This window comes from Puntigrus tetrazona, chromosome 10, assembly GCF_018831695.1.
Source record: "Puntigrus tetrazona isolate hp1 chromosome 10, ASM1883169v1, whole genome shotgun sequence".
NCBI lineage: Eukaryota > Metazoa > Chordata > Actinopteri > Cypriniformes > Cyprinidae > Puntigrus > Puntigrus tetrazona.
The window spans coordinates 13,461,793-13,487,728 of record NC_056708.1 but is presented as its reverse complement, the minus strand read 5'-3'; the positions used below and the strand labels follow the sequence as shown (position 1 = coordinate 13,487,728).

Genomic DNA, 25,936 nt, shown 5'->3' with positions numbered 1-25,936 from the left:
GTGTGATTATTGGAAAAATATCCAGTTTGAGTCTGAAGATACAACCAAGTTTCATCAGACTTTTAAAAGGACATTCTAGAATTTACTCACTCTCATGTCATTGCAAACCTTTTTACATTTCTTTCTTCTGCAGAACATAGATGGTATTTTGAAGAAGGTTGGCAACCAAGCAGTTTCTGTTCCCACTGACTTTAATTTTATAGACTGAAACTTACCAACATTCTTCACTTTTTTAGTTGAACTATGCCTTTAACTGAAGGAATTTCAGGCTTAATGACCCGAGTTACTTGCTAAACACATGGTCACATGATCTGAGGAACTCACCAATCAGAGAATCCATCTCAATAGGAAGGTGATGAGCCTGTTCTAATGAGTATCCCGGAGCACCTCTGAGACCTAAACAAAACATTAAAAAATGTGGTTTGAAACCTCAGATTTCTTTAGCTGTTATGTCTAAGAAAGTTGGTTGTACTCACCGACTGTGTTGTGCCAGCGGTTGACGGCGAAAAGCCGGCTGCATGTGACCGTGACCGCAGCGGGAATGCTGAGGTGAGGCAGCGTGTTGGCCGCGACGTGCGTGACAGGAGAGTTGGAGGGGAATTTTAGCACCATGATTACATCTTGCTGCATTTGGTCCTTGAACATCAGAGGACTCTGAGGAAGGAAACACTAATGAGCAGAAGAGAGAAAGAGGAGGAGGAAGAGGAGGAAAATTTGGGAAGAAAAGGGAAAAAGGAAGGGACAAGGAATTAGAAAGGTAAGTTACAATGGAGCAACAAGGAGAAAAACCACAGGGTGGGATTCTGGGTATAGTTTAGGATCAGTTTTGGGTTGGTTTGGACTGTCAGGAGGGGCAGCTTGGGTGACGTGTGTAACATCCAACCCTAGACAGTCTTCTACGTGTAAATCAGTGTCCGAACCAGTTATACATACAAACTGTCATTTTATAGCTTTGTGGCACCACTTGGCATTTATGGTACAGATAAATGACAAAATTTGGTCCATTACAACTAACTGCGATTCTGAGCTACATAAAATGAAAGTAATAAAGGCAAATCGTGATAAAAGATGTAATAAATCAAATATCAAGAGACAACATTGATTATTTAAAAGAGATCTAATATAGATAACTGATAAAAAAGTAATGAAAAGGCATAATAAAAGAAATACAATAAAGTCTCACCAGGTGCATGGCGGAGCTGCGTGGAGGGTGAGGCTCTATTAGCAGCTGTGATGGAGCCTGTCCAAATGACTGAATCTGAGCCTCCGTAGACTAAAAATATGACAAAAGAGACAAAACAAGCTGTTACATCTTTAGCTGACATACCCCTGAGCTGCCTCACATCTGACAGACATTTAAAGACGCGGACAAGCTGAACACTGCTGTCAACACACTGTGCTTCGAAATCAAATAAACAAATTCACTCATTTTGGACGGAGGAGAGAAAGATTTTGACAGGAGACATCACTACAAATAATTAAGCTTATCATATAAGACTTTTTTTTTCTCCAATATATTAATGGTTATAATATCAACTGAACTAATAAATAAAAACAGTGCTGCACTCTTGTGTGTTAAACTGGAAACAATGGTGTTTATAGGTGAATGTATTCAATATTTTAATTATAATATCCTACTTTAAATTTGTGTATTTGTGTACAAAATAGTTTTTAATCGTTTAATAAATTATTTTAATTATTTAATCAATTATTAGAACTTTCAAAATGTTAAAAATAGAACTATTAAGATATTAAGTATTTTGTCAGTAAAACATACTGTCAAAAACAATTTATCCAAATTACTGACATTAAGCATTTTAATATTTATTATTTATTAAAAACCTTAATAAATAAAAAAATATATATCTTTTTATAATATTTATAAAAACATTAATTATTAAATAAGATAAAGTTTTTACTAAAATGCTTCACATTACGATTATTTGAAATTAATTAGATTATTATATTGACATTGAACATTCTGAGATAATTTTTTACAACAAGCGCTTTGAGATTATTTGTTATTATTGCAATACTGAATATGTAACAATAAATATTATATATCTGTGAATATGTTATATATATATATATTCATTATATAGATTTATTTTTGCTAAAATAACAAAGCATTTCATATTTTATTGAAACACAAAGATATCAATGAAAAAATGCACAGAAAAAAAATCAGTATCATAAAAAAACAACATTGGTTAGCTTAATGTGATTCGCACATGCAGGAAAAGATCGATATCTTCTGCCGAATCAATACTCACTGACCTCTCTGGCAGGGGGTCTTACCTCTCTAAGCTGGGGGTCGGTGATGGTGTCCAAGTTCACTGATCCCTCGTAAGACAGGTAATGGAAAACATTGAGAGCCCTAATGGCCTCCGGTCCTCTCTGCTTGTAGCCGAAGATGAGATCGATCCACTGGTGTAACTGACAAGACACAAATTCACTCTCCAACGCCTGAGACAGGAAGAAGACAACAGGGTTAACACAAGGACCAATCAGGGCTTTCTAAAAGAAATTGCTAGCCTTGTAAAGTCTGTGTGAGGTTCAAAGTTTATTTCTTTTTTTCTACGGACTACAGGTGCTTTTGATTCTTGAAACACTGGCTGAATTGGACTATTAATCCTAATGGCAGCTGAAATGGCACACTAATGTGGACCGAAAAAAGGGTGCTTAGACACACATAATCTTCCTGTCCCTCACCATCCTGTTGATGCGAACAAAATCCTCTGGTTTTTTGGCCCAGACTGGTAGCTCCACATCACACACAGCTGTTCTGTCCTCTCTCACCCCCAGGTCATATCCGCTGCTGTTCACGAACATCTCAGGGAGGTAGTAGAACTCAGGGATCAACTCCTATTATACAAACAAACTTCTTTGCAAACATGTCGGCAAGTTAAAGAATAGTTTTACCTCGCAACATTTTACTCACCCTAACATCTGATGTATCCCTCTGGCAACTTCGCCAAGAGCGTGCAATGCCAGAAAATGTCCGATCGGGATGGTCGAACTTGTTGTTATTACAATTCAAGAAAAATGTGGTGAAGGGTTCCTGTGGGGTGAAAGAAGTGAATTTGAGATTAAACCACTTTTATAATGGCTTTCCTTAAAGCAGAATTTTGAGATGTTCAATATAAATGGACTATAGTGAAGACTCACTATCCTGACGAGCCAGAAGAGAGTGGACGCTGCAGTCGAGTACAGTGATGCGTAATGATGGGGTGGAGTTCCATCATCTTCCCATGTCTCATAGCGTTCGGCATAGAACACGGCTCGCTTTGGATTCAGGGCTCCGATTGGCTATAATATCAAACAGGAAAGAGCAACCAAATTACTAATATATATATATATATATATATATATATATATATATATATATATATATATATATATATATATAGTGTATATATACATGGCTATTTTTCTTAACCTAGTCAAAATAACCCAATTGCAGTTTTACTGAAATTAACTTTGGGGTCAGTAAGAAATTATTACTTTTTGTTCAGTAAGCACACATTAATTGATTAAGAGTAACAGCAAAGTAATTTAAATTTAAATGTTTATTGAAAAATATATTTCAAACACAAGCTGTTATTTTGAATTACTTTTTTCTTTTCTATTCCTCAAAAAATCCAAAAACAAACGATCAGTTTCCACAACATCGCAGGAATAAAATCTCAAACATTTCATTTTAAATATTATTAATATTTCACAATATCACAGTTTTTTTAATCAAATAATACAGTAAATGTAACCTTTCTGAGCATAATTTAAAAAATCCCCAAATTTTTAATACATATATGCACAGTACATACATACACACACATATATATTTTAACATTACAAAACCAAACTGTGGGGTCCCCACAATAAAAAACTGAAATTTCTAATAATTTGTGTAGCTCTAAATGGGTAAAAAGACTTTTAAGACTGGCAATACCTTTGAGAGATCCCGGAAATTCCCAGGCAAGGTAAGATCCAGGTCCTCTGACTCATAGTTAGTCAAGACCCAGGGGAAGACAGGATACTGGTTCAGATCATTATAGGTCCTCCCTGCAAACAAATCATATATGGGTGATCATATAACTTACATCCCAATTTGATTCTTTATCTCGCTTGTTAGCTGCAATCATAGGAATCATCATACCTGCAATAGTGTTGAGGAACATGAGGTACTCAAAATTTGAAATCTCCCTCCGCTGCCATCTCTGAGTCATATTAGATGACTTAAAGAGCTGCCTTGGTGTTGCCAGAGAGATCCGTCTATGGGAGGAACAACAAAATAACAAGACAATCAATTAGCTTTGGCTAATAACACATTAACTATTAATTAATGTTTAGTCACATAACAATCTCTCCTAAAAACCCACACTAAGTCCTTACCTTGCCTGAGGGAGGCCATAGCTGGTGCCAACGCCAACCCGAGGTAGACTGTACACTACCTTCTTTACTGTGGCCTGATCCGGGAAGTTGAACATGACAGATGCTGGGAGATGATACAGAAATGGTGCCATTAAAACCCTTGAACTAAACATAAGTTTGACATTAAACACTCCACTTTTTTTGGAAATATGCTCATTATCCAGCTCCCCCAGAGTTAACTAAAGAGTTTCCCCCAACTCTTATGTATTTATATTGTGTACTAAGACAAGCCGAAAATTAAAAGTTGAGATTTTCTAGGCGGATATGATTAGGAACTATATTCACATTCCGGCGTAATAATTAAGGAAGTTTGCTGCCGTACCATGGCCACAGCTGGTGAAGTGATATCACACAGACTGAAGTTTTAAATAGGAGAAATATCAAAACTCTTTGGTCATTTTTTAACACAATGCTACAGGTCTAATTGGATTCAATGATCTATGCTAAGCTATGCTAAAAGTACTATTGTCAGACCCGGAGATCCGCTGAATAGATTCTAAAACTGAAAAAATGATTAACTCTGGGGGAGTTGGAGAATGAGCTTATTTGCAAAAACAGTGGAGTGTTCCTTTAAGCATATTGGCATCTTACTCCTGTTGGCCATGAAGACCTCTAATCCAGTGTTTTGGAGCAGGTAGCGTCTGGAAAAAACTGCTCGGATCTCACTGAACATCCATTTCCCATGCAGACCCTCAGTATATGCCAACACCTGACAAACACAAAAGCAAAGCATTTAAATACTGCCAGAAGAACGGCAGTCAGGAATACCATCAAATGATCCTGAAATTCTTACTGGATGATATTTTCATCAACTGATAAAATCTACAGTTCTGAGAGTCTACATTCAAAGGTCCAAATCTGAATTTTCATTAGTGTCAAAGGTCTAGAACGAAACAACTGGTTATTAGAAAACTTGTTTTTAATAAACATATAGTACAAAACATGCATAACAAATCATTTTTTTAAATAAAGTGCCATTTGCATTTAAAATACATCTATAACAAGTACAAATTGGCTAAAGATTTATTTTTAATTTCAGAGGTCAACCAATAAGGTTTTTTTTCTGCTCGATGCCACTAATCAGAAATCCGGATAGCCAACGGCCATTATTAGATATAGATTTTTTGGCAGATTTTCTTTTTCTTTTTTGCCTTTATCTCATAAAAGAGAGTAAATTGCAGGGCACAAGATGGTAATAGTAGAAGTAGTAGTAGCTTAATTCATGGTAATAATACATGGATCAAAATCAAAGAGCTGGGGAAAATAATAGGAAGATATTTGAATTATTTACTAATAAACAAGTACATCTCCTCATAGACGCACCTTTAGAGAGAAGTTATCTTTACGGATTAATATTATAATGAAAGAGTTTTTTAATTTTATTTTTCATTTTCGTTAAGTGGTAATTTTAAGCTTTCTATAGATATATTTATGTCTTTTTCCCTGAGATTCAGTTTATTTTTGTAAAACGCTCTTCTATAAGACGAGAAGACAGAAAGCGCATCATGTTTGTTTTCTTTATTTTATAAAATAACAAATTTTGTTGATATTGTCACTGCATACAGACCCTTTCAGTTCCAAATGGTGTATTACTCTTACTTTTATCAGAGAAAATGGTGGAGAAGGCCATTTTGTTTCCACTAAAAAAAAGAATATGCAAGTGATAGCCCTGGTCGTGCTTTAAAGTCTTCACACAAACTTGGATATACCATCACATCGCGCATTCATTATTATAGTTCAGGTTTAAAGTAGAAACATTGCTATATGCTTGAACTGTATATCAATAGATTGTTTTTCAGGGAAGTCGTGATGATTTGAGAAGGCTAAACTGATCAATCGTAGTTTATTATCAGCTCACTGTCTGCCTTTGGCCGCTTGGTCTTTTCTTTAAAAAACCAAAACTTGTACATAGTGAACAAGTTTACAAGTTTAACATGCGTTTATCAAGGTAGGAAATATAATTAGTGCTCTTGAAGTATTTTCTCTGAGGCACTGCTATAGGCTACAACTCATTATCAGTGACACATACAGTACCTTTGAATCAATCTTTTTGAAAGTCGGATCATCCTCATCCACCTCAAAATAGATCTCTGTTGTGGTGATTGACAACGTTCCTCTAGCGACGATCACAGGAGCAACGAGCTGAGCGGGTGTGCTCAAAACCACGGGACCTGAAAGAAACCATGCCACAGCATGAGATACTTAACATTTTAAAGTCCTGGGTCCTGGATTAGTCAAGTGATTATGGTTAGATTTTCCAATAACTTGGGATTTCAAGACCAGTTCTGGAAAATTAAATAATCTTTTTCCATATGCAACATTTAATACATTTTAAATCTACAACATCTGGTTCCAAAAAGCATCACCAATCCTTTAAAAAAGATTGCGCTTTAGTGGTGCTATCAGCTGATTACTATTAATAAGATGCTATTTTACAAAGTGATTTATCACGTAGCATTTATAGCTCATGTTTTTGAAAACTGAAAGCAATAGTTTTAAAACCACAAAGAGATGACTAAGAAAGTACTTTTGAAAAAAAAAAAAAAAAAAAAGAAAGAAATTTGAGAAAAAAACAAGCTAATTAGTTTAATTAAATAATGATTAAATAGCCACAATGTGTTAAATACAGTCAGCGACTCATTAGGATAATGAGTAAGTGGCTACTTTGATAAGCGTTAATTAGTTAATTTAGTGATTCAAACATTCAATGTCAAAATCAGATGTAGCACTTAAGCTCATAATCACACTCTTGTGCGGATTCAGCTGAGATTTGCATCAAAAGGCAGAAGGGCTGGAACTTGTTCTGGGCTAGAACACTAATTAGCATTCTCGTTTGCTGAAGGACCAAACTTGCCTCTCGAGATAAATACCCTCGGACGAAAAGCCACTGGGAATAAAGTACAGTTGCATACATTAGCACACGCATCCACAATACATCAAAGAATCACCACACTAATGGTTCCTGCACTGGCAGCTAGAGTGGCGCTGTTGGTGCATGCTCGCATTGAAGACCAATTTGTTTAATAGAACGGGATTTGAAAAAGCTGCAAGGTACCTGCAAGGTTGTCGATCTCTTTCTCCTGCAGCAGACTGACGGCGATCATCATCTCCTTCCAGCATGAGCTCAGTTTCAGGGTTCTGATTGACCACCGAATGACTCCGGAATGACTTCTTTGACTTCATGCCCTCTTCTTCCTCAGGGCCTGCCCATACAAAAAATATATATATTGAAAATCATCACTCTAAACAGTCCATGCAAATAAATAAAATTAAATAAATAAATAAAATGACAATAAAATAGTGTAAATAGTAAATAGTGCTGTCAAAAGAATATGTTATATATTTGGGTCAAAAACATCAAGATGTCTGCATCAAAAGAAATTTACAAATGTGATTTTATGTCCATAGAAAACACATAAAATGTGTCTGCTTTTAAGGTTTTAGTATTTGAAGTGAAAGTAATTAGTCTTTTAATATGTCAATTTATTTTTATTGTAAATATTGCACATTTAGTGAGTCTCTTCTGTAAATCAGCGAAAAATTCCTCAGAAAAACAAAATATAATGTTTCTGAGACATATTTGAGCACTGTAAGCTGAGGTGTTATGGCTGACCGTATTCCTCTAGAGATTTGAGAGCCACGTCCGTGTGAGTGGAGCCAAAGGCATTGCGTACAAATCTCCGCCTCCTGCGCAAATCATCCTCCCAGTAGTCCAAACGCCAGAAATCATGCAGCTGACTGAGGTGGGAAAGAGAGAGAACAAAGAGGTGATGAATCACCAGAAAACAAGAAACAGAATTCCAGCAGCAAAGGTTAACAATAAACTGTAAGTCTGTGAACCTCTGTGACATGGTTCCCCACGCTCCATGCTTATTGGTTAAAATGTTGAGGATCTTCTGTTTCAGCTGGTTTGCGGTCACGTGATCTCTGTGTTTGGCGGCGCTGATGAGGTGATCACACATCTTTTCCTCTTCTCTCCTGTCCGCAGCGTACTGGGCACAGTTGGACTATGAAAAGAAAGAGCAAAGGAAATGATCTTCACATCATACCTTATGTTTGAGAAGTATTTAAACCGTGAACCTACGACACAGTGATCCACACAGACGGACTGACTGACCTCAAACTCAGCATGTTTGTGCACATCTTCTGCTCTCTGCCTGTTGAGGATGAACTCTGCCTCATTGGCGACACGGACAATGTGATCCTTCATGGCGTGACACAGAAGCCTGAGTATAGCGAAATATGTAAATGACACGAAGAGTTTGCATTATAACAGTGTGAACCTAAAATGATTACTTTTATTTTTTTTGCATAAAGAGATCTCGAGCACCAGATCTCACTAAAACATACAAAAGGAGTGTACATCATTTTTGGTATGAAATATGATTTAAAAAAAATCATAACATAAACAGTGCCAATCAAGAAGGAATTTAAATGAGTATACAACATACCTCCCCTCATTAATAAGTTCGATGAATGCAAGTCCTGCATTCTTTTGTATAGAGTTCTGCCACTCCTGAAAGCACACATAACCATTATGGACCTTTTTGAATGCCATAATAAAAACATTTGAATGTTTTAATGTGCAGAAATTTAGTGATGTATATGTGTAAAATGCAAAAATGTCATTGATTTCTGCATTGTATAGGGTGGTCAAATGAATAATCGTATCGAAAATAATAGTTTGTTTATATAATATATATGTATGTACTGTGTATATTTATTATGTATATATAAATACACACACAGACAAACATATAAATGTGCTCTTTTTTTAAATATGTACATGCATCTGTGTGTATTTCTAATATACTCTGTACACACATACAAACACACTTTTTTATTTTGGATTAATCATGATTCATCATTTGACTGGCCTATAATAAAATAAAAACAATGCCTGTGTCTTTTTTTCAGTGTGCATGATTTAGGTGCCTGATGTGGTTGCTGAAGAGATGTACTGATGATCTTTCCTGATTGGCTCTTTGCCACATAACCGAGAGTGAATATTGGAGAAAGAGAAGCAGAATGCACTTAGCATCCACTGCAGATGCTTCTAGAAGGACACATCACAGGCAGCTCCCATTACCTTCTGCTTCCTGCCAATCAATATTTAGGGTACGGTTTCGTCCCCTGAGCCACTAATGGAGGGCTGGAGCTTTAGTAATACTATATGTGCTGATGGAGGGATGACGGGAAATAGAGGAGGGAGGGGAGAGGGGCACCAAACACTGGATGGGCCACTGCTACACCCCAAAGCTCCTAATCCTGACTCCAACTCTGAAGGCAGAGGAAGCCTGCCGAGATGAAGTAGTCTTGATCATTCAGAAAAGTTCAAAGAGGTTTAGTTGGGTTCCTAGTATAAGATACTAGCATCCAGATGCAACTGTATCATAATTCTGCTAGTGGTATATTTCTCCTCAAATGGATTCTCCTCAAAGCCCATAATGGTGCACAGTGATGGATTTTCAATGGAGTGTCTGAAAGGTAAGTGAAAATTCTTCTAAACGCTGAATGCCTTCGGACACTGTTGTTTAATGTGAATGTATTTTTTTCTGGAAGTTCAGAGGTATGCAGTGATACTGGCTTCAGCATAATGTAGGGTGGGTCTGAAATCAGATCCATCAAAAGAGGCTCAGACGATTGATGGAAAATTGCTACACTGTGCTGTTTGTTCAGTGTTTATGAATGCTGAAACATGAATATAACCCGTGAAGCGATAGCAAATACTGATACTCGGTATATTACGAAATAAAATCAAAGTGAATGATTCAAAATAAATTATTCTATAAAGAGAATAAAGAGAGAAATCTCACCTGTGAGCACAAGAGCATCACAAGCTCCACAACCGATGTGCTGGACTTCATACAAACTAAACCTGTGGCAGTGCATTGACAGAAAACAGATTTTAGCATGCGCATGTCTAAAATATAAACCTCAGTGGGTTCCAAAAGACTGACAACACTAGAGAAAACTATGTTATAATAGTAAACTATAATAATAATAATAAAAAAATTCTAAGTTAAGTGCATTTCCAGGCTTAAATTGCATTCAAAATCCCAGATATTCAAGGTAGACTTTTGAACCCCACTCTACATGTGTGTAACATAAAATTACCTAACTTACTTGGCTCTAAACTTTAAAGTGATAAATCTAATTTCTAATGTACACACAATTCTGCTTTATTTTAAACAACAAAAACAGACAAACATTAAACTGTGAGGAGGTCAAGACAAGGTGAGAGCACAGACATTAAAGCCTGACAGGACAACAGGGAGGGAGGGAGAGGATTCAGTAAAGGGGGAGGAGAAGAGAGGAAGGAAACAGAAGGAGACAAAAGACAGTGGTGGAACAAGAAGCAAAAGTGATTCACTCTAGATCTGGATCAACAGATTTAGGTTTCCTTTGGTTGCTGATGAAATAGCAAGAGGATGTTCTCTCAGGACTCAACATGGAGCAGGTTTTGGGCAAGTTGATGAACCTGCCATTTTCAATACCAGCTATTATTGCAAATTAAAAAATGTTTATATGTGTTTATTTGTTTCGAGACAAGTTTGTCTCACACACCGCTGTAATAACAACTGTAATTTCTTTATATATTATTAATATTTATTACAGACTGCCATGTCATTATAATTTTGTGGAACTATGGGCTGAGAAGTCATATATTCCTGAAATAATTTTGCAACTGAAACTGAATTTGTTTATTAAATGGTCATTATTTATACATATTTTAATTTTAAAAAATCATTTGTTTTAGTTATGCGGCTAGTGAGTTTTTGTTTACATAATATATGCGTGTGTGTGTGCTGCGTGTATATATATTATATATCAGAAATTGTTCTTGTTTATATATTAAATATATTTATTTACAATTATATGAATAATATTAATATAAATATAGACATGTAAAATACAAATATATCATGCAAACCAAAAAAGTATGCAATTGTTTGACAGCACTAGAAAATATTCATTCTGAAAAATACATAGAAAATGCACACCACTTCATTATTATATATCTATTTAAGTTAATTATGCATGTTTTAATCCCAAATTCAGTTTGTTTATGTTATGTGTTAAGTGTAGTAAATCTACATTTTTTTGAAAATCCTTTCATCCTAAGCAGTTCTGTTTTTCTCATACCTGCTCTGGGTCCATGCACTCGCACAATTGTGTGTGTATGAGGCAGCCAGTGGACACACACACAGCAGACAGTGAGGGACTCCACAGAGACACCAGGTAGAGAGGAAAAGGAGCACTATACAGCACCTGTACCTTCTATGAGCAACTCCTGCCCATGACTGCCCAGCAGAGTCCGCGAAAGGAAGGGGGCGAAATCCACAAAGATCTCCCTCAGCAAGGGGGCCACTTTCTCTAAGGCGCGCTCCAATTTAGTCGTGATACTACGGGTGGAAAATGAAAGAGAGATAGAGAGAAATAATCCAGTTAGCTCCAAAATACAAAGACCGGTTCAAAAATCAGACTGCCTTTTAATTCCAGCTGGTTAGTATGTGACAAAGTCTATGGTGTTACTGCTGAATTAAAGCCAACCTACAGGAATTCAACCACAGGGAGGCAGAAAGAGCAAACGCTTAATGCTTAATCACCCTGTTATATTGCACACATCACCCTTAAGTGCCACTGCGCTTAGCTACAAGCTGAGTTAACCTGCGCTAAGACTACAACTTCAGCACCAGGGATGCATTTGATGACAGACTAGGGTGAGTGTGAGAAAAAAAAAAAAAAAAAAGAAATCAAAGATAAAGGTCTGCGAACATCCAGTGTGGTGCAAACAAGGAATGAATTGATATGATTAATGACAATGTCTCTACTGAAACGGCAAGCTAGCAGGATTGATTCTGTCAACTTATTGGTAAATATTACCGCTGATTAGGGGTGTATATGCTTTTTAGGGACTATCAATGTGTTTGCATTTGGCAGCATATCAGTTAAAAACACTAGTTCAGTTCACTGAGACCTAACCAGGTGTGATGCAAAGACTGGAAATTACAGCCAATCACAGGATATCTGATGTCTATGCTGCATTCACATCACGTTCGCATATTAAGCATGTTAAGGGCAGTTAAATAGCAACCTGCTTGATATACCTTTTTTGTCTGTTTGTTTAACACACAGCCATTCTTATGTGGTTCTTTGGTCATTTTATAGAAATGTCCGTGTCACCAAAGAAACAAATTACTTACTTCTGTGCCTGTGAAAAGTAAAATCTCTTCTTTTCATCTTGTAATTGCAGTAAATAAATCTGACGTGAAGGCAGCATAAAAATACGATTTCCGATAAGATTTCACAGTGGGCTGGGCTACTTAGAATAATGCAATGGAAAAGTAAACCACTAAAACTATTAAAAAGATTAATAATAGGAACTACTGAAACAAACTAAAATACTTTAAAGTACTCAAAAAAAATAAATAAATAAAATAAAATAAAATATATATATATATATATATATATATATATATATATATATATATATATATATATATATATAATATATAACAAAAAAAAATTACAAAAACAAACAAAAATTTTAATTGTAATTAAAATAAATACAAAATATAAAAATAAAATGCTAAAATAGCATTAACACATTTGTTTTTTAATTAATTGAACAAATTCAAATGAAAGAGACATTATTTTTTATGCTTAAATATTTATGGTATCATACCTGGTTTAGACAACGTAAATAATGTGAAAACGAGACAGAATCAAATCTAGCAGAACCGTTACAAATCAAAGCAGCAGCGGTGGTGTAGCTGGCCAGCTTGAAAACTCACAACCACCAGGAAAGAGAGGCAGAAAGAGAGAGAAAACAAAAAGACAGAGAGAAAGAAGGGAAGGGAATGTTAAGCTGGTAGCACTGGGTAAGGGGGGCCAGTTCAAGCTTCCTTGCCTAAGAAACTGTCCTGCATCTCTGGGGGCTGTTTGGAATCCTGTCAGCGAACTAAAGGATTTGAGTTCAGGAGGCGTCAGCCTGGTTCGCAGTGGACACTGGTCCACTTCACAAAAGGCACTGCAATACAAATGGGCACAAACAGACAGTAATGACTGTACAGGCATTCACTGCAGCTCTTAGTCTAAAGTGTGACGTAATCCCTGTGTGTTGATCTGTGCCAAATCAAAGGATGATTGAACCTCAAAGCTTCCGTGTCGTACATGCAAAGAGACAAAAATGAAGAAAATCAATTCTGTTGCATTTAAATTAGAACAGATGTATCCAACCATATTTGGCGGGAAATACACTTTAGACTATCAGTACCCCAAAGTGCATCTTTTAAAATGCACGGAGACCTCGGTATGTGTCTGTGAGGGAATCTGTGGCTACAAAGATACACAGATAGCGAAGTGTAGAGAGGAGACAGATGTAAAGTGAAGAAACTAATGGATTATGGGAATCATAGGAAGAAGTAAGATTGCCAAAAAAAGAGGATGAGCACAGGAAGTGAGAATGCATGACTTAAGGTTTTAAGCATGTGGATAACTGGATAATTTGAGGAAGTACGTGAGTGTGTGTGTGTGTGTGTGTGTGTGTACCTCATGTTTTCCACTGTGTCTTCAGGCATGGGTGCAACGGTTTGCACCGCTGGGAGGTTTTTACTTGTGGCACCGTTCACAAAACTTGATGAAGAGGAGGATGATGAAGAGGCAGAGTCAGTGGCACCTGTGAGACACAATGGACGAAATGAATTAAGCACAAGGAAAGCATACGATCCTAAAGAAAAAATGGTTTGTTTATAGAGCCACAAAGGATGCTTGAATGTGCAAACTTATGAAATCCCATGATACCCCTAAATGGGAAAAAAATGCTCATGGGACTGTGAGATGATGGAATTATTCAGGACGACTTGCCTGTTGTGTTGATCATGCTTTTAGGTGTAGCTGTTGCAGCAGCAAAGATATTGGGCGTACTTCCTGAAGAGGGCACTCCACTGGTGGTGGGTGTTCCTACTGTGTTCACAGCTAGGCTTCCTGGAGGGGGCTTCTTAACAGGCACCACCACACTCCTGAGAGTGTACACACACACACACACACACACACACACACACGTATTGATTACATTCCAGAAATAATCCCTGTGCACCACATCAAAATACTTTTACATAACCTAAATCAATCACTTTTATATACACTACCATTAAATAATTTTGCATTTAAGATTTTTTCAAGTAAGATTCAAGCCTGTAAGATTTTTTTAATCTTTTTTTTTTAAAAAGAGAAAAAGAGAGGCGGTAGATAATCATAAGCTATTCTGTGCCAGCAAAATGCAAAGTATACAACGCATCTTACTAAATGAATAAATAATAAATGCATACGTTTTATTTAATTTAACAAAATATAAAAGAAAAAAACCCGTAAGAAATTCCAGAAAACTACAGACACTTGCAAAAGTATCAAAACCAGTAGTGTATTGAAAGCATTTATTCCTCATTGCACTAAATTACTGTTTTTGATACTACTTGATACTACTGTTGTTAGTGTGCAATGACTAATTGTTGATTGAATAAAATTAATACTAACAATAAATTACGTATAAATACACGACCATTCAAAACATTTTAAATATTTGTGAAAGACATGTTTTGTATTCTTTGATGAACAGAAAGCTCAAAAGTAAAGCATTTAAGATAAGAATCTTCTGTAACATACAAGAAGAAGAAAAAAAAAAAAGTCCAAGCATTTCAGCCCACCCCCATGGTGAAAATGGAGCGTATGATAAAATATTCACCTGCCCTGATGAATTATTAACATTCAAGAAGCCTGTGAATGATTAACAGCATAATCTTATGTATAATTTATTCATCAGGTTTTCTTAATTGGGAAGAACAAAGAGGATTGATGTTCAGAGGGGCTTTAGTTTGTATTGTAGAGTATCAGTGGATCCCACACACTAAGCCAGTCAGTCTCCTGAGCCCTGAGCACACTACCACACAGAGCCACTGGCATTTCTGCAGACGCCTGTGCAGTAATGAGGAGCTAGACACAGAGAAATGAGGGGAAGGCCTTGTGCTTGTATGTGTGTAATTAAAGTCTTCTTTACTTCATTTGTTCTCAAAAAGTCTTGACGGACCACATGTAAGAGTAACTGCCTTGATTCATGAATGATGTATTGGTTCAATTGCCCCGTTCCAATTCAATTTAGGAACAAAAAGTGCACGATTGAAGCAAAAGCTGTTCCAAAATGCGATTTCATTTTGCTCAACTTAACTTTATATAATTACTTAAAACACATATGTATGATTAAAGATTACGTAACAGATTTTTCACAAAATTTTGTTTTTAAAATAAAATAGAAATTACATTGATATCAACTGATTTTTAGATTTGTATTGTGAGTATACAAAATGGTTTATATTATTAAATGTTAACCTAAGTGGAATATGTCTTAGTATTAAATAATAACATTTTATAATTTACTATACATAATATATATAAACTTTATATGTGCAGCTCTCTGGCTCTTGGGTTGCCTGTTAATAAGGCTGGTATGAAACATGACAGAAGATAAGCATAATATATGCTGTGCTGCCCACCTGTCAAACGAGTGGAACTGCATGGGCAGCATAGCAGCAGCTTCCCTCTTCAGGGCAGGGTCAGGGTGGTACGGTTGTGGTTCGGGCCCGGCCTCCGCCCCCTCCACCGGTGCAGCCACTAAACTTTTCAGGATCTCCTTAACGTTGATTCCCTTGTTGGCCTGGCTGATGCTGGAGATCGACGCAGCTGGTTTCAGAACCTCCACGCCAGGAGGCGACTCCAGCAGGGACTCGCGGGACTTCCTCACCTCGGACGACAGTGTGCACAGCAGCTCGCTCATGGCATCCGGGCCTCCAGAGCTCCCACCCAATCCGCTGGAGTCTGCGCCCAGCTCTGAGCCATTGAGAGCACTGGTGACCTGCTCCTCCCCGATGCCGGAGTCAGTGTGAGGCAGAGAGCCCTCCAGGGGAAGATCGTCCAGAGGGGTGGCAGCTCCACGTACACCATCCGAGAAGGAGGACGGATTTTCTGAAATGTATATATTATATAAGTCTCTTATATTCACTATCACAATATCATTATCTTATATATTATATTCAATCTTATATTCACCAAAGCCTGCATTTATTTGACCAAAATACAGTAAAACCATTAATATTTTGAATTTATGATTATATATATATTTTATATATATACATATATAGAATTTATTCATGTATTCCTTCTATAATAAGATCATTGTATGTACACTAGTCACAGGACTGTGAAAAAAAACCAAAAAAACAGTGCTTCAAGTTTTTTTTTTACTATTATTAATGTTTTGTTGGTTAACATCATCTGAAAGGCTTATGGTTTGTTAGGATAGCACAATATTTGACCAAGATACAACTATTGAGGGTGCAAATCTAAATACTGAGAAAATCACCAACTTGTTCAAATGAAGCATCACAAATTACGCTTTGATATATTTGAAGTAGGAAATTTACAAAAAATCTTCATGGAACACAATCTTTTCTTAATAACCAAATGATTTTTGGCATTAAAAAAAAATCTATAATTTTAACCCATACAATGTATTTTTGGCTACAAATATACCCATGCTACCTATGACAGTTTTTTTTTGCTCCAGGGTCACATATTACAATGATTCCTAAAAGATCAAGTGACACTGAAACTATAGCAATAGCTTCTGAAAATACAGCTGTGTCATCACACGAAAAAATATATGAAAATAAAAGCAGAGATTCAGTCATTACAGAGGCATTTCAGAGCTGCTTCTGTAATAGATACTGTTTGTGCAGTTTACTGCAGCCTAAGCCAAGCAGTTCTTTTCCACCTGAGTATTAATTTAATATTGCACTCAGATAAAGCTTTGCAATAATGCCTTGAACACTTAAGTTGATGAAATCCTCCCTGCGGGCAGTAACTGGATGACTATAAAGCAGAGATAATCAGAGACAGTTAAGAAATGTCTGAGCAGAAGTTGTCTGACTGCATTTAAACACTTGGGCGTTTAAGCTGTAAATGACTAAAGATACACATCTATTAAATATAATCAAGGTCACACGCTCATAATGACAGTGCAGATGCCAAGTTCACCTGTGCTGGTGGGTGAATTAATCTCTTGTCGAATGCTTCTCCCTGATAGGCTGCTGGACCTGCCGATCTCCCGTTGTGGCTCCAGGATGTCCCGATATTTGGACACCATAAGGACAGAGATGAAGTAGACCACAGCCAGAGCAAGGAACTGAGCCTGTTTACTGTCATCCTGTTGAACACAGAGTATGGTTAACAATCATTCTGATCATGTTAACATACACGCTTTGCTCTGGCGCAGGTAAGAGAGTGTCTCACCACGTCTCTGAAAACGACAGCTCGGAGACGATTGATGTCCACGTCCTGCAGCAGTCTGTCTGGGTCTTTGATGGGAGAAAGGTTACGCGGGACGTTCTGAATGACGTTCTGCAGCAGAGAAGATGAGAGGATCATACATTAAACCACAGGAAACACACAAACATTGGTTTAATTATGTAAATATTGCATAGTAAAAATATATTGCTTTTAGTACTGTTTCTGTATTTCTAATGTGCATTTGATATGTTTTCAGAGACTATGTGTTTGTGTGCATTTGTGTCTGTCCTGTTGTGTTGGAGCAGGTGTGTGAGTGTATAACCTTGCTGGCGGACGCTGCAGACTGTAGGTTCTCCTGGGTCTTGCTGATTGGCAGCGAGGTTTTGCTGCCTCGGTCTCTCTGCCTCTGCCTGCATTCCAGACAGTTCCTCACTGCTACACAACATACTGAGAAGAGACAAACAGTTTTCCTAGAACGCCTGGCTTGATATTCACATCACACCACAAACACACACACACACACACACACACACACACACACAGCTACACTACCATTCAAAAGTAGGTTGGTAACCATTTTAAAATGTTTATGAGAGAAGTCTCTTATGTTCATCAAAGCTGCATTTAATTGATCAAAAATGCAAAAGACTAACATTGTATTTTAATATATTTTAAATTTCAAAACGGAAAAGCTGAATTTTCATAAATCATTCGGAAATCATTCTAATATGAAACAAAGATCGCTCTGATATTTCGTAGAAGCGCTGATAACATGAAAAGAAAGAATCAAAAAATATTTTATTTTATTTTTTGTAATTTAAATGATATATTTTGGTATATTTAATGCCTTCTTCCTGAATAAAAAAAATATAAACACTTCTTTTTTATATAATATAAAAAGTCCCTTTGAATGGTAGTGTACATAGTTACACATTTTAGCTTTTTCCTTGTGGTGAAAGGTTCAAACCACTTTAAAAGGTAAAATATGTATTTTATTAATGTCTAAGTATATTATATTATTTATGGAGAGAGAAGTGAGTCATTGAATCTGTATAAACACTGCAGGTTTTGTTTGTTTAATTGGCCTCATATATATTAACCTCTCTTTAACCAGCGGTTTTGTTGCCACATAAATTAAACACAGTACTTTCACCAAGGTGAAAAAAAAAAAAACAGTATATGCAAAATTGCATATTTGAAATGGGTAAGATACATCGCACATACCTAATCGTAGACACTGGCGCATTAGTCCCCCTGAAGACATGTTCTTTTCAGCCTCAATCTCGCTGAAATTGAGAGAACTAGCAAACACGAGCACATCCACCATGGCCATCAACCGGCTCAGAAATGTGACCGCCGTTTCTGACGACATGCCCTGGGTCGCCTCTACATTCTCAAGCTCCGTCTGGGAGGACACACATACACATAACCAAAATCCAGTTTAGAAATATATCCCAAAATGTTTTGAAGCAAGAATAATGCTCACCTCTATACAGGATTATACTACCGACAATGTGCTGACAAACAAACAAATGTGCGATAGCAGCAAATGAATAATGCCAGGCCAACTTCACACGAAACATGCCTCTCAAAAACATTCAGTTGGGGAGAAAGGTGCTTGAAAAACCTCACACCACTAGAAGGAAGTGTGTTCAAACCAGTGTGACACCCATTTGAGTGTGAACAGGCAGTGCCATGTGCGCTTAATCTTTGCGGTGGTCGGGAAACAAGTCCCCATTTTGCAACATCAATATCAAAAGTTCAACATAATTACATGGTGTCTTACAAAGAACATTTTTGCAAAGCAAAAAAAAAACAGACCCACTGCTGAGTCTTTCAAGCTGAGGCAAAAATGCTTTTAAAATCTTTTTAAAGCTTCTTATGAAAAATATGGGATGATGGAGATATGAACCGCTATCTTAAAACCCATAGCTGAGTGCTGAAAATAACATAATTGATGTTGAAAACTGGGAACATGCTTGTTGCTAGGAGACATAATAGTGGCGAATAAGAGGTCACGCAGTGGTGCATTGTGGGTATGTATACTGTAGGGGCGAAAGCTTGGACCCACCTCTGCCCCTGTGCCAGAGCTTCCTGGCAGGCTATTAACTTCATTGCTTTTTGTCCCTTTCTGTAAGCAAGAACCTCCTCTTGTCTTTATGACCAACACAGAGGGGAACAAACGAAGTTGACATTTAATAAAATCCCTTATAAATGAACTAATACAGCCAGAGGGCTCATCACAGCACCAAGGTGTGCGCTATTTTTTTAATGCAATTTAATATGTCTGTTTGATGGTGTCCCATGAATAACAGACATTAAGATGAAGGTCTGATAAGATGCCTCATCAGATACGACCAATTAAACAGATGACAATAATACTACATAATCTGGTATTAAAAGGTGCACTCAGCTTGTTTTACTAATTAAAAGAGTTCTATACACAAAGAAAATATGCATGTCTGAAAATATATTTTAAATCATGTTCTCCTACTGACGGAAGGCTGCCATTTTAAAATCATAAGATCAGCTAGATATAACTTGCTATTTACTGGACAGATTGTTGAACCTGAAATGCATTTATAATTCCTCTATGCTAAATTCAAGACAGGTGGAATATTATTTAGCTTAACATGAACATGAATTACTAAGTGCAACTTTGAGTACAACAAATATATCATAAATCTTTTATGAATAAATTGAATGAATGTACACATAGTCTGAGGCTGAAAAAGATGGAAATGATCTGAAATGGACCATACATTCTGAACTGTGGAATTAGTGATATTAAAATGTAACATTAAGAAATAAAGACAGAGAATGTGAAAAAATAAGACTGAATGTTAGAGAAGAATAAAAAAATTTGAACTTACAGGGTTTGCACTAACCTTAGAACTCTGTACATGCAAAAGAAACAAAATAAGACAAAAAAAGAGAGAAACAGGGAAGGAGGAGAAGGAATTAGAGGCAATACAGACAACAAAAGCACAAAAAAGCTGGTTAATAAAGAACAGAGTCAGTCGGAAAAAAAATCTGAAAAAGCTACAAGAATTTTTGCTAGAAATAAAAAGGTTAGTTTGCAGGTAAAATGTCAAAGAACACGACTAAAAAAGCAAAATCATTTAGGGAGTTTTCATATTTAAGATCTCAGGGTAAAGAAGCCAGCAAAGGATGAAATTTGACATCAGCAGTAATCAAGGGTGTTTCTATGTGTAGGCAAAAAAAAACACTGTTTTGGAGTCAGCACTCTTATTCTTCAAATCTGTATAAGATCAGACATGTATTGTCAATATTCAGTGCCAATATATTCAGTGATATTCAGGCAATAGAAACAACTTTTTCCTTCTAGAAAATTTTACATAATCCTATTACAGCCCTTCCAAACAAAAATCCAGCCACTAGAAAGTGCTTTTATAATTCAAGGATGTTGTACTGATGTGATTTTCCACTAGGGGCTGCTCAAGTGCCACTTACAGATGGGGAGGTGGCAGCAGAGAGCAGGGGAAGGATCCCGCCACACGCTATAATGATGTTATCAACCATCTGAGAAATGAGGTGGATGGTGTTGTGGACAAATATAATGTTCTCGTTACTGTTTACGAAGTCCATGACCGATTTCGTAGAGTGACTGAGAGAAAGAGAGAGAAAAAAGAAGACAGCAGTGAAGCAAGGCCATGTAAAAGCATATAACATGTTCATCTTTTCAGAGCTTTGCTGTCAAGTAACTCAAAAGAGGTTACAGAGAATTAGATTCTAACATCCTTTTTGACCTTAGAACAACTGTGATCTTACAGAGAGAACAAGGAGTAGGGTAAGGTTTGGGGATCAGGGATGTTTCTCTGGCCAGAAACTCTCATACCTCCTCCACATGTGTACGTCACTTTCCAGAGCGAACAACAGATCAGTGAGAAGGCGCTGATGCATGGGTGACCATTTGAATTCTGGGATACGGAACATAGTAGTGCGAGGGCCGGGACTGAACTGTCGCCGCTGTTCTTCTGTCATCGGCATGCCCCTAAAGCCCAGATCCACACGGAGGTCCCTCTCCATCTGACCTGACATACGACCATGAAGAGCCTGCAGAAAAGCACCAATTTTTTAATTCATCCAAGCCATTGGATTTCACTGCTTGTTAGTCCATTATAGCATTCATTTATTTCATTTTCCTGGTTGTAAACCAGACAGAGATTGAGTGATGACGCATATAGCTGTCTATACTTATTTTGTAGCTACTTTGTTACTTCCTCAAAATATTATCCTTAGAATGAATATCCAATGAATTGGTCATTGGTGTTCAATCCTGTTCCTAGAGGAACACCTTCCAGCGGAGCTCAGCTTCAGCTAATCAAGGTCTCCAGACTCACTAGAAATTTCCAGGCAGGTGTGTTGGAGCTAAACTGATGGTCCTCCAAGAGCTGTATTGGACAACCCTAAGCAGGGTTTGACAGCAATGATGCTAAATGACAGATTCTCAGATGCATCTTCACCAAATGCAATGCAATACTGAAATGTACCAAAGTGATTGCAGTTGCACTGAATAGTTCTTTAAATTTCAGTTGGTTATATTATATTTCAAGATTTTAGGAAAACAATGGACAACTCCTCTAGGAGTAAAAAATGTCTTTTTGTAATCCACTGAAGAAAGTAAGGCCCTGGTTACATAGTGTGTTTTCATTTCAAGAGCGTATTTTAATATGAAAACAATCCTCATCTAATGGCATTTTTTCTGATCTCCCTCTACACCAGACAACCAAAAACACGTCATGAACGTTCATTCACACTGGGCATGTACATAAAAGTGTAAACAGGAAGTTGGTTGCTAGTCATTGGCAGGTGAGCATGATGCTATTGTTTACACAGCCGTCAAGATTTGCAGAGCGAATGCTGGCAGCCACATCATTTTCTCAGTTTTGGTTATTTTACATTCTAAAGTTGTCAAACTAGAACAAGGTCAACAATATTTTCGAAAGTGTCATTTTTTGCGAGGGTTGAAAACACTGAGTAGAACAAAATAAGGGTAACCTTCGCAAAAAAAAATGCACTAATGTAAACATAGTTACATAGTAAGTCATACAGCTCGGCACAACATTAAGGTAAGTATACATTTTAGAGAGTTAACATCAGTGGGCAAACGCAACAACAAATAAATTAAATCAAAGACAGAATGAGTGATTCGCACCTGCGTGGTGGCTGTAGTCTGAATCTTCTTCATTTCTTTGTCCTTCCCATCGTCGGATCTCTCCGTGTCTGAAGTGGTGCTGGCTGCATCGCCTCCACTCTTTCCTGCCCTGGCCTCCCCAGCCTCTTGCTCTAAACACTCTGCTGTTCTGGCTGCAGCCTGGGCCTCGGCTTCCGCCAGCGTGCTGATGTCCGCCAAGGAGCTCTGCAACTTAAACCCATCGTCGTCTGTTAGGCCACTTGGGGTTTGAACCAGATCTGAACCACAAGAAGTCATGTGGGCCAGCAGGCTGAGGTCGTCACTGGCACTGGAAGTGTGTGGAGTTGTTGTACACGGGGGCTGTTCAGGGCTGGGCAGCACCAAGGGCTCCGTCGATGCTAGCGATGGAAGCAGCTTCTCATCCACCTTGGGGAATAGGAAGCCATTGTTGCTGGGAACGCTGTCCTTCTCATCTGCGAGTGTGATTAGTGGACCCATGTTTCCATCGTCTTCAGTCAAACCCACCACAACGCTTTCCTCCTCTTTGGGGACAAGGCTCCCATTGAGCTTGTGAACTGCTGCACAGTAGGCGCTGTCTAACAGCGAGTCTACTTCCACCAAGGGACCATTCTCCATGCCACCTCCTCCTCCAAGAACCTCCGGGGACAGATCCAGATCATCTAATTTAACCTCTGTAGCCTCTACCTTCTCAGCTTTGATGTCTACCAGCAAGTCATGGACTTCCACACGAACCCCTGCAGCTGACCGTTCGGCTTCACCCTCTGGTCCTTTGGTCTCGGCCAGCAGATTCCGGGAGTCTGCGTTTTCACCATAGTCTGCCTCGCTCTCTGGTGTCTGCGTTTGAGATGTGTCATCGATCTCACGGATCTCCAGGTTTCCATTGACAGTGGTGGGTTGGGCGGAAAGGCCGGAAATTGTGCTGACGGAACCTTTCTTTCCTTTCTTGATGTTCTCTTCCTCTTGCCGTTGGTACTCTTCGTACATCTTTGCCAAGTACTCTTTGTGCGCCTCGTAGGTCACCTAAACAGTTAGATAGCAGTGTTGTGAGTGTACCTTTCCATGCAAATTTTTCTCCACTATTAGATGGATTCAATTGGATCATTGCAACACTTAATAGTGTTTAATTAAGTCAAATGCTGTTAATGTTAGCATGACCAAAAGACAAGGTCAAAGAGTATCATAAAATTAACAACCGCTTCATCCATCACTAACATAAGAAATGCATCAAAACCACTGAATGTGATATTACGAAACTAAATACATCAAGAAAGGTGCTAAGAGCTGCAGATCGGCTTGCTCTAACCTTGGAGTGGGCGATGGAGAGTGTGTCCACCCACACGCGCCAGCCTCCCCACTCATACTTGATGGCATGGTAAAGCAGGATACGGAATATGTTGTAGACCATTTCTGTGATCTTCTGCTCCTCTGGGTTCTTTGGGTTAATGTAGCCCAGAGAGAACATCCAGTCCTGCCACACTGAACATTGCAGCAGACACCTACACACATTACAATGACACCATGATGTCAAATGAGACAGAATGGACTAATTATTCACTCAAACAGAATGTTTACTGATGTAAAAGCCCCGGTGCTATCTGTTTTTAACAGTGACTTCATGCTAGTTTTTAAAAGATACTAAAATGTGCATATTCATTTCCTCTATTTTTGCATCCTTCTGAGTCATCTAATGCTAATTAGAGTTAATCTTCCAAAACCCTATAACTTTAATAAGACTGTGACATGTAATCTTTTGAACACTTCATTATAAATATCCTCGTCCATTTTTCATATTCAACATTAATGTTGTGATTTTATTTTGTACTTCTATGTTTAATTGTGTGAAATGCTCTGAAAAATCTTGGTTTTCATGGTCATGGTTGCATGGCCGACTTATTACCCCACTTTTAATTTGTTACAGTAATGGAAACCTAGAAACCTTTACTCACCATAATCGGAACTAAATCAAATCTAAACTTAGAGAATCACTCTGTAAACAAAGGCTGAATGTATCAGAACCACATAAAAACAAACAGCCTACGCAAAGTACTAAAGAGGGAGCGCTTTATGATTGCTAGAACTTGCTGGAAATACTCCTTCACTCTTGTCATCTTAGATTCCAGACACGTTTGCTCACTTCAGAATGCCGGGCTTGTTACGGAATACAGAAACAAGCAGTCCCACTTCACCACTGCTAAAATATGCATTGTGATTTTGGTATGCAGTTGTAACCATGGCAGCAGCTGACTGAGTGGGCCTGGGTGCATGGTGTGCTGAGGGCTTGTTTAGGATACACACACACATACACACAATGTACCTAAATCTTACTAATGAGCAAAGTCCAACAGGTGACAGCGAGGTTTAGCCTCTGTAGGAGCCCACGAAATGGAACAATGCAGTGAGAATGCCACTTCAAATTTTCATTCCTCAATGCATTAATTATGACGCTAATTGATTTAATAGGAGGGAGCGTCTCTCCTACTGAGAGGGAGACGTTAAATGCTTCTGATGTTTGCATAAAGCTTGCTAGTATTAAATTGTTGTAGTGTCTGCATATGTCTGGATTTCTGTGGGCATGGGGGATTTGTCTGGTTGTTTGATGCATCTTGTAAAATAACTTTCTATGTTTATCTATAAATATTAGGGTTTGCTTGTAGGTTAGAGAGGAAATGCCTTTTTACTCAACAGCTATGAATTTGCTTACTGATATTCTAATTTAAATTGTTTTCTACTGGCCATAACAATAATTTACTTAAGACAAAAACCCAAATGCAGATTTAGTATTCACCACTGCTGTGTACAAATGGCTTACCGTCTGTTCTCTCTGCTGTTGCTGAAGAGTTTGATCATATCGGACAGGAAGAGGCGTCGCACTTCCATCAGCTCAGCGCTGGGGGAGGAACTTTTAAGCAGCGTAGCCACAACCTTCAGAATCACTGAGAAAATCAGGAGGAAAAAGGAAAGCGAGCTTAGACATTGATCTGG

The 25,936-nt window shown here is 37.7% G+C and overlaps 1 protein-coding gene across 1 annotated transcript in view; it reads right to left on the bottom strand.

The window, feature by feature from the left end:
- The window catches only part of nbeaa (neurobeachin a), a 108,093-nt gene that overhangs the window by 3,483 nt on the left and 78,674 nt on the right, over positions 1-25,936 (bottom strand). The window contains 35 exon segments of the mRNA XM_043250609.1: positions 325-396; positions 477-669; positions 1,184-1,273; positions 2,299-2,466; positions 2,713-2,865; positions 2,942-3,061; positions 3,169-3,309; positions 3,950-4,062; positions 4,157-4,272; positions 4,393-4,495; positions 5,023-5,140; positions 6,466-6,602; positions 7,487-7,529; positions 7,531-7,634; positions 8,045-8,169; positions 8,272-8,438; positions 8,549-8,657; positions 8,883-8,947; positions 10,248-10,309; positions 11,710-11,837; positions 13,346-13,465; positions 13,987-14,113; positions 14,302-14,456; positions 15,984-16,452; positions 17,524-17,692; positions 17,779-17,886; positions 18,098-18,222; positions 19,000-19,180; positions 19,847-19,930; positions 20,649-20,672; positions 21,250-21,403; positions 21,635-21,852; positions 22,955-23,974; positions 24,258-24,450; positions 25,764-25,887. Of these exon segments, the coding sequence (XP_043106544.1) occupies positions 325-396; positions 477-669; positions 1,184-1,273; positions 2,299-2,466; positions 2,713-2,865; positions 2,942-3,061; positions 3,169-3,309; positions 3,950-4,062; positions 4,157-4,272; positions 4,393-4,495; positions 5,023-5,140; positions 6,466-6,602; positions 7,487-7,529; positions 7,531-7,634; positions 8,045-8,169; positions 8,272-8,438; positions 8,549-8,657; positions 8,883-8,947; positions 10,248-10,309; positions 11,710-11,837; positions 13,346-13,465; positions 13,987-14,113; positions 14,302-14,456; positions 15,984-16,452; positions 17,524-17,692; positions 17,779-17,886; positions 18,098-18,222; positions 19,000-19,180; positions 19,847-19,930; positions 20,649-20,672; positions 21,250-21,403; positions 21,635-21,852; positions 22,955-23,974; positions 24,258-24,450; positions 25,764-25,887 (5,598 nt within the window).